The sequence below is a fragment of the Odocoileus virginianus genome, chromosome 2, assembly GCF_023699985.2.
Source record: "Odocoileus virginianus isolate 20LAN1187 ecotype Illinois chromosome 2, Ovbor_1.2, whole genome shotgun sequence".
NCBI lineage: Eukaryota > Metazoa > Chordata > Mammalia > Artiodactyla > Cervidae > Odocoileus > Odocoileus virginianus.
In genome coordinates, this window is record NC_069675.1 from 87,833,994 (window position 1) to 87,851,599 (window position 17,606).

The 17,606-nt window shown below is 45.5% G+C and overlaps 1 protein-coding gene across 6 annotated transcripts in view; it reads right to left on the bottom strand.

Moving 5' to 3' along the window:
- Positions 1–17,606, bottom strand: part of LOC110147419 (N-acetyllactosaminide alpha-1,3-galactosyltransferase) — a 72,102-nt gene that overhangs the window by 12,194 nt on the left and 42,302 nt on the right. For 4 of the 6 annotated variants that reach the window (XM_070452106.1, XM_070452117.1, XM_070452093.1 and 1 more), the window contains 4 exons: positions 10,187–10,275; positions 3,660–3,695; positions 1,668–1,733; positions 1,015–1,107 (listed from right to left, as the gene is read on the bottom strand). In XM_070452106.1, coding sequence (XP_070308207.1) covers positions 1,015–1,107; positions 1,668–1,733; positions 3,660–3,695; positions 10,187–10,266 — 275 coding nt within the window. In that variant the 5' untranslated portion in view covers positions 10,267–10,275. The remainder of the gene's footprint in view (positions 1–1,014; positions 1,108–1,667; positions 1,734–3,659; positions 3,696–10,186; positions 10,276–17,606) is intronic. The other 2 variants (XM_070452120.1, XM_070452101.1) reach the window with 2 other exon arrangements.

Here is a 17,606-nt window from a genome sequence, read left to right on the forward strand (position 1 = left end):
GCCTGAACGACTAAGATAGGCACCCTGTGAATCTCTGCCCAGTGGCCCCACAAGTTCCTGAATCCATACACATCCCTAGTTGAGCTCATCACCCCTCCCCTTCACCACTTCTAGACCCTTTTCTGGTCGATGGCACCACCACCCACTGGTCTCTCAGGACTCATGGTCATCCTGGACAGCTCCCGCCTCCCTACTCCCCAAACCACACCCTTCTAAGTCAGGCTGCTCACAGCTCCTTAATCAACCTTGGCAAACACTAGTTACACATCTAGAACCCCTACAGGACCGTGCACTTCTTGAGTATAACCATGCTGATTGATTTTTCCTGTCTCCTATACCTAATACAATGTCTAGTAAAGAATTTTTGACCATGATTCACAGTAAGAAATACATCTCATGTCAAAAACACATGCACATACACATATATATAGAGGCAAAAATCCACTTAACAATACCTATCTTTCCTCAGGTGATGCCCTCTGGTTTTCTGTTGATTTCAATTTTTAAAAGGTTGTTTTTAACCCATTCGTTTCTGAACACATTAATGGATAGTGACCAGTAGTTTGTAAAACACCAGCTATCATATCATGGGTGTTTGATAAACATTTGTTGTATGCTTGCTTAAAGAATGTACACATGGCCCTATAAGCTTCTGTTACATCACTGCCATTTTACAAACGAGTTAACTGAATCTCAGAATTTTCTTGCTCTGACTCCAGGTTTGTAGCTTTCCGTAGTACTCTGTGGCCTATGAGACCCCCTTCAAGCCCCAGTGTTTTGTGATTCTGCTGCTGCCATTGGCTGACTGCTGTCAGAATTGCTGAAACAATTGTAGTTATTGCTCAAACAAATAAGTCAAGATAACCAGACTCTCAAGTTTCTCATCTAACCTGGTGTAAAGGTCTAATAGATGCTAAGTCTCTGTCCCCCTAGTCAGGGCTGTTCTCCATGGCTCCTGCCCCTTTATGCTGAGCTATGGATTTACTGGAAATGGGGCGACGCTTCTTTTCTTACAATGGGTTGAACCAGTCCGATAGCTTCAGCTTGCTTTTGTCTTCCTTCCTTTGTTCCTTTTCTTCGTCTATGTCTTCATCTTCTTCGTGGTAACTGTGGGTCATACATACAAATGGAAAAATAAGCTGAGGAAGGCAAGGAGGATGACCTATGGTATCAGGATGGTGGCTGAGGACCTTACAAAAATGGGTTCCAAGGCAGAAAGCATGTGCACCAAGTGAATGTCTGGAGAAAGGTTCATGATACTAAACGTTTATTCATAAAGACGTACTTTTGTTGAAATGGTGCAATACTCAGCGTGCTTATTATCCTTCCAGGTCAGCACAGTTAGCAATTTAATGACCCAACAACCATCAGGTTATTTCAAGAGGAGGGAAAACTAATAAAACAGTCCTCATAAAAACATTTTAGTTTATGATAGGCTTCCCTGCAATCCCAACTTTAGCCTGAACTTCACTCACCCTCAAGTTAAATGGGGCAAAAATAAAAACATGACCACCAAACTTAATGCCCCAGTCCCAACCATGAAATAGAGGCCTTGTGTGTTTCCAATAAGCCAGAAATACAAATGACTGAGGTCATGGCTGTGAAACCATTCTATCTGGACTCTATAGCATTGGGTGGATAAACAAATCACTATGCGACCGCCTTACCCATTGTTAAACCATCTCGGAAACCACCAGCCCTTCTGAATGCTGCTGCCACCAACTTCTGGGTTTCTAAGAAATGAGAAAAAAATGACAAACATTTTTAGAAAATGAGGCAGTCCCAAACGGGGTGGGGGGGGTTTCCAAACTCTTTTTATGGCAGGTCATTTAAAATTTTGCTAAAAAGTCGCTCATTTGTAAAATGAACACAAGTGACACTGCTGTAGCTGAACGGGAGAGGATGAACCTGACACAACCTAGATCTCCCCTCCTGTGGGCAGCCCCTGGCACTCAGCTCATCCAGGGACCCCCACAGAGAGAGGAGAAAAACAGAATGACGGGGGGTGGGGGGGGGGGGAATACTAATCCATAAATCTGAATCCTGGGTCTGCTGCTTACTAGCTGGGTGACTATGAGAGGATATTTTCCCTCTCTGAATCTTGAATTTTCTCCTCTGAAAAGTCAGAGATAATAATAACAACAAGAAGAAACCTACCACAAGGGTGGCTTTGAAGCCTAAATATAAGTAGCATACACAAAAGAACTTTCTAAGATGAAAATTACTGTAGCAAGTTGGAGTCTTTAAACAAAACAGTTCACATTTCCAAGAATGATCTCTTTGGCTAAATGAGGAGAATCTGAGTTGCTACAAAGGTCAGCAGTGACAGACGCAGGAAATCCGAGGGTCTGTGAACCAGAAAGAAGCTCAACCAACTGTAATTAGAAGCCACTTTCACCAGCACATACTGACGTGTCTACACGCCCTGTGAGGGCCTCTCCAGGGTGGGGACCTTCTAGAAGAGGGAAAAGAAACGGAAACCAGGAAACAATACCCTTCAGTTGGACAAATAAGGTGGTGAGGTATGAACAGCATAATGAAAAAGAAACATGTTTTAAAGCCCATCCCATCACTCAAGAAGGGCTTGAAGTGGTTTATGATTAAGAAAGCATGCTGCTGTTGCTGCTAAGACATTTCAATCATGTTCGACTCTGACAGACCCCATAGATGGCAGCCCACCAGGCTCCCCCGTCCCTGGGATTCTCCAGGCAAGAACACTGGAGTGGGTTGCCATTGCCTTCCCCAATGCATGAAAGTGAAAAGTGAAAGTGACGTCACTCAGTCGTGTCCGACTCCTCGTGACCCCATGGACTGCAGCCCACCAGGCTCCTCTGTCCATGGGGTTTTCCAGGCAAGAGTACTGGAGTGGGGCGCCATTGCCTTCTCCATAAGAAGGTATGGTTATAACAAATAGGGAAAAACTACGAGAATAAAAATGAAGCAATAGGAAACAAACATGTTAGTCACTCAGTAGGTATGTTCACATGACCTTGATCATCTGAGCCACTCTGGGAAAATAAAAGTTTTACCTTTATTCTTGTGACTAAGATACTAGTTGAGTGGGTTTGAGCAAATTGCCAAGGTCATATGGCATGTAACCATAAAAGCCAAGATTTAATACCAGGGGAGAAATTATATCAAAAATGAAGGTCAAGGAAAGTACAAGCAGTTGAACATAATACTTTGCTCTGAGCTTCCTGGCAACCAAGCCAAAGATTGAAAAATCAAGGCTTGTAGAATCCTCGAGGACAATATTAACAATACTATTACACCACACACTAGTTCATCAGGAGACCCAAACTTTTTTCCTGCTCCTTTATCACAATGGAATTTCTTGCAAGGGTCTTTATATAGCATGTGGTGGGTAGCCTAATGGACAATATCTACCCTGATTTTTTTATAAGCAAGGCAGGAATGTTCTCCAAACAAGACTACTTGAAGAGATAGATACTTGATGAAAAGCAAGGACAAAACATGAGTCATGGCTCTAGAGAGAAAAGACTAAGGGGATGGAGGAATACAGTCCAGACTCCTGAGACCTTTCCCCTCTGTCTGTGACCAGAGCAGTGTCACCACCTGCCATGTTAAGAATGGACTGTAGGGGAGCCAGAGCGGGCAGGGGGAGAATCCCACAGATACCTAGAATTAAAAGCACTTACCTTGATGGGTTTATCCAGAACAAAGAGCCTTCTGGGCTAAAAGCAAATGAGAAATAAAAATGCACCATATTACTTTTAATTCAGAAAAGCTATTTTGCAGCCATTATCACTGAAGCCCCCGGCCAAATTGAGAGCTTGGGTTTTGGCTACACCCAGGTTTCCATTCATCTCACACACTAGCAAAGTAATGCTGAAAAGTCTCCAAGCTAGGCTTCAACAGTGCGTGAACTGAGAACTTTCAGATGTTCAAGCTGGATTTGGAAAAGGCAGAGGAATCAGAAGACCAAATTGCCAACATCTGTTGGGTCATAGAAAAAGTAAGAGAATTCCAGAAAGACAGCTACTTCTGCTTCACTGACTATGCTAAAGCCTTTGACTGTGTGGATCACAACAAACTGTGGAAAATTCTGTAAGAGATACAAATACCAGACCACTCGACCTGTCTCCTGAGAAATCTGTATGTAGGTCAAGAAGCAACAGTTAGAACCAGACATGGAACAATGGACTGGCTCAAAATTGGTAAAGGAGTATGGCAAGACTGTATATTGTTACCCTGCTTATTTAACTTAAATGCAGAGCATATCATGAGAAATGCTGGGCTGGATGAAGCACAAGCTGGAATCAAGATTGCCAGGAGAAATATCAATAACCTCAGATATGCAGATGACACCACTTTTATGGTAGAAAACAAAGAGGAACTAAAGAACCTCTTGATGAAGGTGAAGGAGGAGAGTGAAAAAGCTGGCTTAAAACTCAACATTCAAAAAACTAAGGCCATGGCATCCAATCCCATCACTTCATGGCAAATAGATGGGGAAACAATGGAAACAGTGACAGATTTTATTTTCTTGGAGTACAAAATCACTGCAGATGGTGACCACAGCTTACTCCTTATAAGAAAAGGTATGACAAACCTAGACAGCATATTAAAAAGCAGAGACATTACTTTGCCAACAAAGGTCCATCTAGTCAAAGCCATGGTTTTTCCAGTGGTCATGTATGGATGTGAGATTTGGACCACAAAGAATGCTGAGTGCCAAAGAATTGATGCTTTTGAACTGTGTTGGAGAAGACTCTTGAGAGTCCCTTGGACTGCAAGGAAACCCAACCAGTCCATCCTAAAGGAAATCAATCCTGAATATTCATTAGAAGGACTGATGCTGAAACTGAAGCTCCAATACTTTGGCCACCTGATGCAAAGAACTGACTCATTGGAAAAGACCCTGATGCTAGGAAAGATTGAAGGCAGGGGGAGAAGGGGATGACAGAGGATAAGATGGTTGAATGGCATCACCGACTCAATGGACATGAGTTTGAGCAAACTCTGGGAGATGGTGATAGGGAAGCCTGGCGTGCTGCAGTCCATGGAACTGAAGAGTCAGACACAACTGAGAGACTGAACAAGAATGAGGTTTCTACCTTCCTTTGAGATAAAATCAATGACACCAAGGGACTTTGATCACTTCTAGATTACTCAGAACAAGGAGTGGTCATAAGATCTTGGGAGAATCTCAAATCCTAGTTTTAAAAAATAAACAAATAAAAGATGGCAGGTCTCCATTGTCCACAGTGGCTTTGCTGAGGGAGAGGGCTCCCCAGATGGCTCCCCTCTTGCTTCCTGGTGGGGAACACCATGGCCCAACCATCCCTTGCCCAGGATTTATCTTCCCCCCAGAAGACCAATGACTGCAGAGCCGGCACCCCACCATCTCAGAGCCTCCTCAAAGTGGGAGCAGCCTCAAAGGGCACTTCTGAGGCTAACGAAGGCAGTGAAACCATCTGAAGGCATCTACAAGACTGGACCAGTGACTGACTCCTCAAGCAGACCACCTCCCTCCATTCCACAAATACTTGATGAGCGTGTGCCACATGCCTAGCGCTGGGGATACACTGCTGGCTGAGACAGACAGAGTCCCTTTGTATCCTTGTGGTACAGACAAGCTAGTGGGGAGGGCAGACCCTGTATCACACAGGACTTCAAACTCCAATAAGGGCTGTTAAAAAAAAAAAAAAGCAAAGCATAAATAACTAGGAGCACTTAACAGGAAGACCTGGAAGGCTTCCCAGAAGAGGGAACAATGTTTTAGCTGAGTTCTGAAGGATGACTAGAAATCCAGGGGAAGAGAAATTAGAAAGTGTGTCTCTTAGAGACCAAAAATATATACACAAAGGCCCTGAAAAAGGAAGGAGGCATTTAAATGTGCAAGGAAATAAATGGACAAGTAACTGGAGGTCCCCTCGCTGTGGCCTGCTGTGGATTTTGCCCTTGAAGTTTTAGGCAGGAGAGGGATGGGGTCATCTCTGCAGGCAGTATGAGAGTAAATGGGGTGACTAGTCAGGAGGTGTTGGCAGCGGTCCAGGCCCAGGTCATGGCAGCCAAAGAGATGGAGAGCGCAGAGTGCACTGACTTGAGAGATGCTCTGGGGGAAAAGGGATAGGACTTGTCGTACTGGATTCTTCTACTGTTCTGCGCACGGAAGCTGTGCCCAATGGTTAAATCTTTCTTGCTTCCTTCTCCCTGTGAATATAAGGGATAGAGCCTGGATAGAGTTCTGGACCTGGGCTCAGGCACCTGCCCTGGCTCTGCACCTGTCTGGCCCTAGCTGCCCTCATCACTGAAAAAAAATATAAATGACTAATACTTGTTTCAGACTCTGCCTTCTGCCCCTGCTGGGAGTCCATATCTCTTGACCAGTGTGAAATGCATGCCCTCTTTCCACCTACAGTTACACCTCTGAGCTCAACACTTGTGGACCAAGTTCTAATGTCTCTTGTTTCTAAATATGTTTATTGATCTGACAATATTCATAACAGCTAATACTTGGCAGGGGACTGTTCTAAGCAATTGACATATATTAGCTCATTAAATCCCCACAACAATCAGCCAAGGAGGTTCTATGCTTCCTCAGAAGCACCTAGGCATTAAGTGGTTTTGTCTAAGATTGGATTGCTGGAAGAAACAGTACTTGAACCTGGGGAATCTGACTCCAGACTCGACAAGAGGGGGTTAGGAAGAAGGGAAAGAGGAGGGGGAAGCCCCTCTGCAACCTAGCACTCAGACCCCCACCAAGTGCTTAGGACATCAATTTGTAGAGTCAGTCTTGCCATCTTGTTCCATCTTTTAAATTTGCCATCTTGCCCTTTTCACCCTTCCCTCCCAGAGGGCTGTGACATTTCAGGTCCCAGCAACATATTCATATTCATATTCATCCTTTAAGGCACAATTCAAATGCCCCCTCTCCTGTGGCTTCCCTGGTACCATCTGAGTATAGCGACTGGCACATAGTAGCTGCTCAATAAATATTTGTAAATGAATGCCTCTCCCCCGCAAAGAAACAGATCGCTCTCTAAGTCAAACATAATCTTTGCTTCCTTGAACTCTCACAGTTCCTTTTCTCTCCCTCTGATATCCTTTCTTCGCTTTGCATTGTTGATATTGATGTACACATCTGCTTGCTCCATCTAGAATTTAGCCTCCTGAGGGTAGGAATTCTCTGTGCCTCACACTGTATCCCTCACAGCACTTTCCATGAACAACCAGCTCAAGAAAGAGCCCTGGACAATAAATCAGATCTGAGTTCCAATTAGAACTTGAACATAAATTCACTGCTAAGTTGTTTCAGCTATTCGGTCTCCATTTTGTCTCTTAACTAATAGGAACCCTCAACTGAAGGAAGAGTTGTATCGTGGGTCACAGAATAAGCTATATTCAGACAGCCTCAGATCTAAATCTTCCAGAAAATGTGACCTTGCACATTCACATTTAACACTGTGGAGACTCAGTGTTCCTCATCTCCATACATAGACTATGTGGACTAATACTCAGCTTGCAGGGAAGGGAATGCCTAGTACAGTTCCTGGCACATGTGAACGCTCAAAAACTAGTAGGTACCATTATCAAAATCACCTTCACCATCATTACTTTATCATAAACGTTTAAAGTTTCTTCCATCTCTAAAATTCTAAGATTTTTTTTTTTCATCCAACCTCAAATCAAACCCTGTCCTTGATGACATTCTTTCAGGATGCTCTATCGGTAATAGTCTCTACTAATCAGTTGATGTGTTTGATTGCATTACTTTAAAATCCTTTTTAGCTAAAGTGCTGCCTACCTGTCTAAGGTGAGTGCCCTCAGCTCACCTCACACCATCACAAGACCAATTCTCAGGGTGGCAAAGAATCTGCTGCCTTTTAAACCTCTTGCAGACATTCAAATAGATTCCCCACATTGAAGAATGATGTGGCTGCCGCCTGGGTGCCAGACTATGGCCCTGAAGAGCAGCCAGAAGCTGCTCTAGTTACTGTGTAGAGAGTGTACCCAGCACAGCAAAATAACCCTCTTTATGGGAGGCCAGTGCCAGTATGCACATTTGGGCCTTTGGCTCCCATATTTTAATTTTGTGAAGTACCCAAAATTTGGAAGTGTGACTCTGGCTGCAATTCAAAACGCCAAGGTTATCCAATCAAGCATTCAGAGCTCGAATGCTCTCAAGGCTACCTACACAAGCATCTCAGCTCAGGGCAGGACCCCAAAGGACGCACGCTCTTCTGTTGGATTCTTCCAACTGCTGGAGCTCTTCCTTCTATTTGCTAAAATCCCCTGTCTTATCTCTGAGCAGATGAAGAGAACGGTGGTGATGATGGTGATGGCAGCGAACGTTTACTGAGTGCACTGCCCTAAGTGCTTTATACACAATAACTTATTTAATCCAACAGCCCTATGAAGCAGGTACTACTATTATGCCCATTTTAAACAACAAGGAAACTTATTGGAAACCAAGGAACAGAGTGGCGAAGTAACTCGCCCAAAGTCACAGAGGAGGTAAGTCATGGCACAGGACCAGCCCCAGGCAGCCTAGTTCCAGACTCCAGCCAGGATACTTCCTCAGCCCTCAAGTAACGGGAGCCCCAGGGTTCCTGCATCCAACACTGAGTCATCTTTTCTTCGGACTAAGTACCCACAGTTTCCTTTAATTCGAAAGACCTGGTTTGTAGGCCCCGTTAACATGGTCACGCTCTAGCTTGTCCCGTTTCTTTTAAAATGAGTTGTTCAGAATGAAACAATAATACTCCAGAAGTGGTTAGGTCACCCTGGGGAAAAACAGCTCCAGAGTCTAGAGATTCCTCCTTCCACTGATGTACCTGAAGGTGCAGTCCCTTTATAAGTAGCCAGGACAGTCCTGCCAGCTCATCAAATCTTAGAATTTAAGAATTGAAAGTGACATTCTAATGTTTAACCGAGCCATCATCTTGAACTTGGGAAGCTACTAAGACACTCCACCATGAAGATATCAATGGTGACAAGACAGTGCTCCTGGCCCAGAGTTGTACGGTGGCCTTATTTATTTATTTGTATTTATTTATTTTTAATTGGAGGATAATTACAATGTTGTGGTGGTTTCTGCCATACACCAACATGAATCAGTCATAGGTATAGATATGTCCCCTCCCTCTTGAACTTCCCTCCCACTGCCCACCCCATCACACCCCTCTAAATTGTCACAGAGCATTAGATTTGATCTCCCCAAGGCATCCAGCAAATACGCACTGGCTACCTATTTTACACATGGTAATATATATGTTTCAATGCTGTTCTCTCCATTCATCCCACCCTCTCCTCCCCTCACTGTGTCCACAAGTCTGTTCTTCATTTCTGCAGCTCTTTTGCCGCTCTGCAAATAGTTTCATCTGCACCATCTTTCTAGATTCCATATGAATGCATTAATATATAATACTTGTTTATCTCTTTCTTACTTATTTCACAATGTATAATAGGCTCTAGGTTCATCTACCTCTAGGTGCAAAGTGGCCTTTTTGAAAGAAAGGCTGAACTGTACTGATGCCTCTTAAAGTCAAAACCATTGTGCATTTTTGTAGCTGCCTAGGGAGAATTCTTTCTGTCAGAAACCTCTCCAGCTGGAACCTCCGAGGCATTATAGTTTCTCAAAACACAGAAGCAGCTCAAATATTTGAGGTGAATCCACTGATGAATTTGAAAACTCAGAAATATTTCATTCATTTTGTTTTCCAGAGTCAAAAAAAAATAAAAGACAAAGCACTCAAAAGTTTAGCCAGGCACAAATGAATCACCAGCGACTCAAAGTGTATTTTGCAGCAAAAGTCAACAACTTTGAGTAGTTCCTTTGAACTTTGCAAATATTTTAGGACTGCAAAAATCAGGGTGAACTTCTCATGGAATTCCTGTCTGAAATTTCTTAATGTAATTTCCATATCTGGTCATATAAATAATTTAATATGACATTCTGATCTTAATAGGACCTTACTGTTTCTGGCTCTAGCCTGCCCAGAACTGCAAAGTTATATAAAAATTGAGGTATTAGGAACATGGCAGGAAGAAAGATAATTAATTACTTAGAAAGTGCTTGAAGATCTAATGATTTTAAAGACAGTCTTTAAAGTCTAGGGCTCAGGGAAACAGGAAGGAAGGAATCCTAATTTTAATTCAACCTGGTGACTTGGCTGATGGAGATGTTCATTAACATCACTTTATCATGTTCCATAATTACCTGTGGATATATTCCCAAAACACAACAATGACAGTTGAGACAACCAGCATTGACAGAATCACTTTTCCTTTGACATTCATTATCTTCTCCTGGGAAAAGAAAAGAAGAGGGGGGAAAAGAGATTAAATATATCAAGAGTGGGATGTGATTTTTTTTTTAAGAAATGTTTCTACCCATATCCTTTCTAAAAGGAAAAGGTGATGAATATTTAACAAGCACTAAGTGAGCATGTTCTGGGCTTCCCCAGTGGCTCCGCAGTGAAGAATCTGCCTGCAATGCAGGAGATGCAAGTTCGACCCCTGGATGGGGAAGATCCCCTGAAGGAGGGCATGGCGACCCACTCCAGTACTCTTGCCTGGAGAATGCCATGGACAGAGGTGTCTGGTGGGCTATAGTCCATAGGGTCATGAAGAGTTGGACATGACTAAAGGAAGTGAGCACACATGCATGCAAGGAGCAGGTTCTATCTTAAACTGCATGGGTCTGCAATGGCAAATGAGCCAGTTCAGCAAACTGATGTGGCTGCCTGGGTTGCAAAAGATGCTAAGGCCACTTTGAGGCTCAGAGGGAAAGTTTTCTGAGTGATCACAAGGTCCACCATGGATGTGGGAGAGGGCTTATTTATTTTTATTGGAGTACAGTTACTCTAAAATGTTGTATTCATTTTCACTGTACAGTAAAGTTAATCAGCTACACATATACACATTCCCCCTCATTTTTAGATTTCCTCCCCATTTAGGCCACTGCAGAGTACTGAGTACAGCTCCTTGTGCCATTCAGGAGGTTCTCATTAGTTACCAGGTTCTCATTAGTTATCTATTGAATACACAGGAGGATCTGTATGTGAATCCCAATCTCGCAATTCATCCCCTCCCGCCCCTCCCCCACTTGATAACCTTAAATTTGTTCTCTACATCTGTGACTATATTCTACTTTGCAAACAAGTTCATCTGCATCATTTTTCTAGAGTGAGGGTTGAGCTAATGGTTCCCGCGGATGCTGGCCTCCTCTGACTCGATAGCCCTGCCTCTCGGCACGTGACTTTGGGGAATCATCAATTCCACGGCTCTGCTGCCTCTGATATCCTAACTATGAGCTCCCTCATTCAGAGGGGAAAACAATCTGGTCTCTTACAGTTGAGACTCAACCATTTCCCAGGTGGCCTTTCCCTAGCACACCCACATAGCTGGTGCACAGTGGGTACATAAATATTTCTTAATTGCTGCATGAAATTGTGATCAAAGGGCGAAGGGGTGCAGGGAGAGAATTACAGCTTGGGAAGTACTTTGATTTGGGTGGCTGGGGAAGGGTTCACTGGGAAGATGACTTTAAAGCCTCCCATGGGGTGAAGATAGGATGGAAAAGAAAGTACCATGAGAAGGGATGAGAATATTTCAGAAATAGCATCTATACCAGGCTGACTAGAGAAAAACCTTCCTGTGTGTGGGAAAAACAAAAGCAAAAAACCTGGACAAGAAAAAAAATAGTGCAGCTGTCCCACTTGAGTGAAAGGGGGTGGGTGGTGGTGGTGATGGCTGGTAGTCAGAGGGTGGGCAGGGGAAGTCAGAGGCTGGAAGGGCATGGAAAGAGGGCGGGGACCCACAGAAGCATCTGAAGCTGAAGCGTCACCTGACCCATCTTCATTCAGAGAGACCCATCTGGGCACTGGGTGTGGGGAACGGATAAAATGACAAGCTAGACCATTCTAACTGCAACAGAGCAGAGGGGCTGGAGACTTCCCTGGTGGTCCAGTGGTTAAGAATCTGCCTGCCAATGCAGGGGACAAGGGTTCGATCCCTAGTCTGGGAAGATCCCACATACCGCAGCACCTGCACTCTAAAGCCCTCGAGCCACAACTACTGAGCCTATGTGCTACAACTACTGAAGCCCAACACGCTCAGAGCCTGTGATTCGCAACAAAAGAAGCCATCGCAATGAGAAGTCTGTGCACCACAACTAAAGCGTAGTCCCTGCTCACTACAACTAGAGGAAGCCCTTGCAAAGTTAAAAGACCTAGGGCAACCAAAATTAAATAAATAAATTTTTTTTAAAAAAGAGGAGATGGGCTGGCTCAATGGTTGGTTTCATTCAAAATATACGTCGGAGAGAGAATTGATAGGATTTGACTGGTAATTTAGCCGTTAGGGATGAAGGAAGAAATAAGGTTTCTGCTTAAGCAGGTAGGTTGTAGCATTTAGTCAGATTGGTTGGAGGAGGAATAGGCTTGGAGGAAAGTAATCATGAGTTCCCTCTTGGATGTGTGAATTTCAAGGAGCGTGTGAACACGTGAATGGAAACTCATAGGCAAGCGGAACTCAAGTGTGAAGCTCATCAGAGAGGTGTGGGCAGGCCGTGCAATTAGGGGAGTGTCCATAGACCAAGGATAATACTTAACGTGAAGGGAATAAATTCAATTACCGAGGAGATAATGGAGAGAGACAAAAGGGGAGGAGGAGGGTCCTGAGCTGAAGCTTAAAGATGACGACTCTCAAAGGTAGGTTACAGAAAGGGGCGGAAAGGAGAGGACCAGCAGGTGGAGAAAACGTGATAGTAGACGTCTGAGCCAACGCCATCGCCTTGGTGAAACCACTGGTGGAGAAATGGACAACGTGGAGTCAGTCAGGCTCTCCTGTCCCACTGTCTCACAGCCTCACACCTTGTGTTCGGTAAACAACAATACTGCTGACCTTGGTAGCACTGGGCCTGTGTGCCTACTTGGCCATGGGCCACTTCTGTCTGTCTGAGTATATCAGCAGTCTTTGAAGACTTGCTGCTGGGAGAGAATAAACACATCTGCAGTCCCTCTGGCTCCTTGAGTCTCCTTCCAGCTTCCCTGACTGTGCCTTATCTACCCTGGGTCCAGTGAACCGTGTGAGTGGCAAGACACCACTCCCTACCCCCAACCACCAGCGTAGCCCCCTTTCTCTCCTCCAGCTCCCCCATCACCCTGTTTACGTTGCTGCACATATCACCTTGGGAGGCACCTCACGTGCAACATCCACATTTGGCTCCATCTCCTCTGATCATTCCTATGAGCTTCCTGAGGGCGAGAGGGGTGTCTTCTTATTCAATCCTGAATCCCCAGTGCCCTCAAAGAGCAGAGGGGGCCGTTACCTAGTGAGTGTGTGAAATAAAGTGAGGAGGCACCAAGACAGTCCTTCATGGGACAGGTTATTCTCTAACTCTTTTCAAAGAGGGTTCTGAAATGATTCCTGGCTTGGATCTCCTGTGCTCCATCACCTTTATTATTATTTTCTTTTTCCTCCCTACTTTTTAAACAACTTTTTGGCCTCACCGAGTGGTATGTGGGATCTTCGTTCCCTGACCGGTGATAGACCCTGCACCCACCCCCTGCATTGGAAAAGCGGAGTCTAAATCATTAGACCACCAGAGATAGCCCCTTCATCACTTTTATTATTTAATCCAGTTAAAGAAGAGGAAGTGTGGGATTACCAGCCATGACATTTCTTGCTTAGAAAGTGAGCTCTGTTTGGAAATGGAAAAGCCGGGGCTGAACTCAAGGTCATAACACACCCTCCGGCTTTCAGATACAACCGTGACCGGTGGTGTTACAGAGACCGTGAGAAGACAGACCTGCTGGGCCACAGGGACACCTCAGTTTGAGCTTCTTCCCTGTGAACACCTCGTGAGCTGGCACACACAGCCTGGGACCCAAGGCAAAGTTACAAAATGCAGAGGAATGCTTGCAACTCATCCTGGTTGCTAGGAAAAGCCACTTGATTTCTACGTCAATACCACGGGCATTGCGTACGAGGCAAGGCCAGGGTTTGGAAACAAACAGGTCTGGACTGAGACTCTGGCCACCCCGCTCTGCTGCTATGATCCCTCCCAGAGAAGTGTGGATGGTGATTAGAACACAGGAGCCTGGGAGTGAAGTAGGGATTTGTGACATACAAAACCAGCTAACCGCAAACATGATGCAGCTTCTCAGACCCTCATCTGACTCCAGCAAGCTCTGAAAACTGAAAGCCTGTTTATAATTCAATTGACATCCAGGCCCTACTGATGTGAGGCTATTTATAATCTTTATCCCTCTCAGTGAGGCTGTTTAAATGTTTCTTTGCATAAATATTGATGTATTTTGTTATGTGCTGCTGCTGCTGCATTGGGACATTACAAAATATATGATAAATACTCTGCATACAAAAAAAAAAATTCTGAATTCCAACACATTTGGCCCTAGGGATTCAGAAAAGGGACACTGGACTTGTAATGGCTCATATTAGATGGGTTTCCTCGTCTTTAAAAGGGGGATAAAAATGGTGATGGTTGCAAGAGATGGCGTCTGTAAAATGCTTAGCATTGTGCCTGGCACCCTGGAAATGCTTGAAAATTGCCAGTTCTTCTTACTGGTGTCCATAAAATGGGCTGCTGGGAGAATCCAAGGAAGAGAGCCAAGTGCCTGGTACTCAGCAAAAGCTCCAAACATATTTGAGAGAAAAGAATAAGGGTTTTGGAATAAGAACATGCTAAACAATAAAGTGCAAATTGATGCAAATTAGGGACTCTGAAGGTCTATCCATCTGTTCCGTGCTGCAGCCTGATTAAGAGCTCTTTGGAAAGGCCAGACAACTTTGATTTTCTTTGATCAAGCCCCAGCCATCTGAAGCTTTATCAACCCCACCTGCTGAGGATCAAACACAAATTTTCTCCCAGTGTAAGAAATGTTGAACATACAACTCTCATGGTTAGAGAACACTCATACCTATATCAGGGACACCCCCTCATCCCCTCTCCAAATGTAGGTGTTTGATTTTTTTTTTTTAATCTCAGAAATTAGCCCCAGAGACAACTCTAGAAGCCCATTTTTAATATTTTTCTTATTTTTTTAAATTTTGGCTGCTCTGGGTCTTCCTCGTGGAGCACAGGCTTAGTTGTCCAGCAGCTGGTGGGGCCTTAAGTCCTGGACCAGGGATCAACCATCATTCCCTGCATTGGAAGGGATTCTTAACCACTGGACCACCAGGGAAGTCCCTTGGAGCCCATTTCTTTCTGGATCCTATCAATGACTTGAACCTGCTGACTTTTTGCTGTGGTCAGGTGTCACTCTTGTTAGAGACTCACAGTTGGAAGCTGCCCAAATGAGTCAATCTCGAGTCCTTCAGCAAAGCACCGGCGACAGAAGGGTTGGCAAAGTGGCCAGTGGGTCTTTGAAAACATTTTCATTTTTCTCTCTGGATAAGATGAGGCATTTGGCAGGCAATGTGGCCTAGAAGCCCTTCACTGATGTGTTCGTCTCTCAGAATTTTCAAAACTGTGTCATTCTGAAGACGTAGTTGACTATCTTACCCACCAAGTAGGAAATGTGGGCTTGCTTCTAAATAGCCCGTTTAAGGGGTGCAGCGTAGAATCAGGCCCTGTGCGTGCTCAGTTGCTCAGTCGTGTCTGACTCTTCGTGACCCTACAGACGGTAGCACAGCATGCTCCTCTGTCCATGGGATTCTCCAGGCAAGAATACTGGAGTGGGTTGCCATGCCCTCCTCCAGGGGATCTTCCCAACCCATGGACTGAACCCACGACCCCTGCATTGCACCCTTTCGCTGTTGCTCAGATGGTAAAGAGTCTGCCTGCAATGCAGGAGACCGGGGTTCACTCCGTAGCAATGGGTAGGGAAGACCCCCTGGAGGAGGGCATGGTAACCCACTCCAGTATTCTTGCCTGGAGAATCCCATGGACAGAGAAGCCTGGTGGGCTACACTCAATGGGGTAGCATACAGTCGGACACGACTGAGCAACTAACACAAACCTCCCCTGCACTGTAGGCAGACTTACCGCTGAGTCACCTGGGAACCCCCTGAATTAGGCCCTACAGGGTACTGACACCCTGTCTCATATGGGAGAATGTGACTATCTGAGTCACCTGGCCCCACCCCTCAGAGGATCGGGTGAGCCCTCCCAGCATCTCTCAGCCCTCTCGTCAATGGTGTTTGCGATTTCTCTCTGAACCCATCCTACCACCCCCACGAGCCGCTCCTGGGCCACTCCCAGAACCCAGCCCTTACCATGGCTTCCAAATGAAACCACCCCCACTCCTGGAACATGTGCAGATGGTGCTAAAAACCCCAGTGCATTTCGCAAGACAGGGTCACACTGTCCTTTCTCCACCTTCATTACCCCCTTCCCCTGCCTCCTTTTCCGCTTCTGTTTCCATGAAGTATCAGACTTTTCCATGAGGCCCCTAAATTAACTCTTCCACACAGACAATACGCACACCCATGGCTTCAGAGAATCTCAATCATTTCATCCCATCTGGTCTAAGTCCAGGTATTCCTTCCCAGCAAAACTCCTCTCTGAAGGGAAGTCTAGTGGCCCTTATTTTCCCCATCTCACATCATGGGGAGAGATGAGCATCTCAGCTGAATCACTGGGCACTCAGAAGCCCTGGAAAAGCCATTATCTGGGGCAGAGCTGGGGGAAAGCAGCACCTTCCAGCAAGCTAAATCCTCTCCTCTGCCTCTGATTCCTCCCCCCACTGTCCCTGGAACCCATCCCGTCCTGCAACCTCAAGCCGCAGTCACTTCTGGACCACTGCATGGGGTCAAGGGACTCAAAAGGATACGCGTCAGACAGTGACAAGCGTTGCAAATGAAACAAAACAGGTGAGGGGGCGGGAAGGAGGGCCAGGAACTATTAGTCACCCTTTGGGAAACCTCCTATCATTCATCTTCCACATCCTCCATTGTAACATTTAGATCCAGCGTTCTGGGCAGAAATGAGTCTGGCAGCTAAGACTGTTCAGCCCTAGACGCACACCCCAGGCAAGTTCTCTGGCTCTGAGCCTCTGTTTACACGGACAAAATGGAGCTTCAAGCACACCCCCCTCTGGGGTTCTTGAAAGGACAAGAGACCATGTATACGCAGCACGTTGTGCGGGTGGGCAGTAAATGCTCCACAAATGGCAGTCGAAATGAGGACGCTGCTTTTTTTAGGGGAGATATTCAGAAACACGTGGCTCCATCGGAGACTGCAGGACCCAGAAGGGTCACAGGCGAGCCCTCCCCGCCTGCTGACTGATGTGATAGTCAGCTCCACTCCCCACTGCCCCCAGCTCAGGGTCCCGCGGACATCACATTTGCCCCCATGGCTCACGATGGGGAGGGGAAGAAGACGAGGCTCAAATGGCACCCCCAACGGCCACATGAAGTGGCTTTGTGAACTAAGTCATGGTTTATCTGGCCTCAGTCTCCCCGTCCTTGAAACAAGTCCTGTGGACTTAACTTTCCACCACAGTCTTTCCTGATTGACCCAGGACCAGAGGCTGGAAGTCTCATTGACGAGGACAGGTTCAGTCAGCCACACCAAGCTCATCTTTCTGCGATAGCCCCAGTCTCCTGGAAGTGATGATCACAAGAGAAGACTGCCAACCAAGTCATGTTGAGTTGACAGGTCAACTGACCCG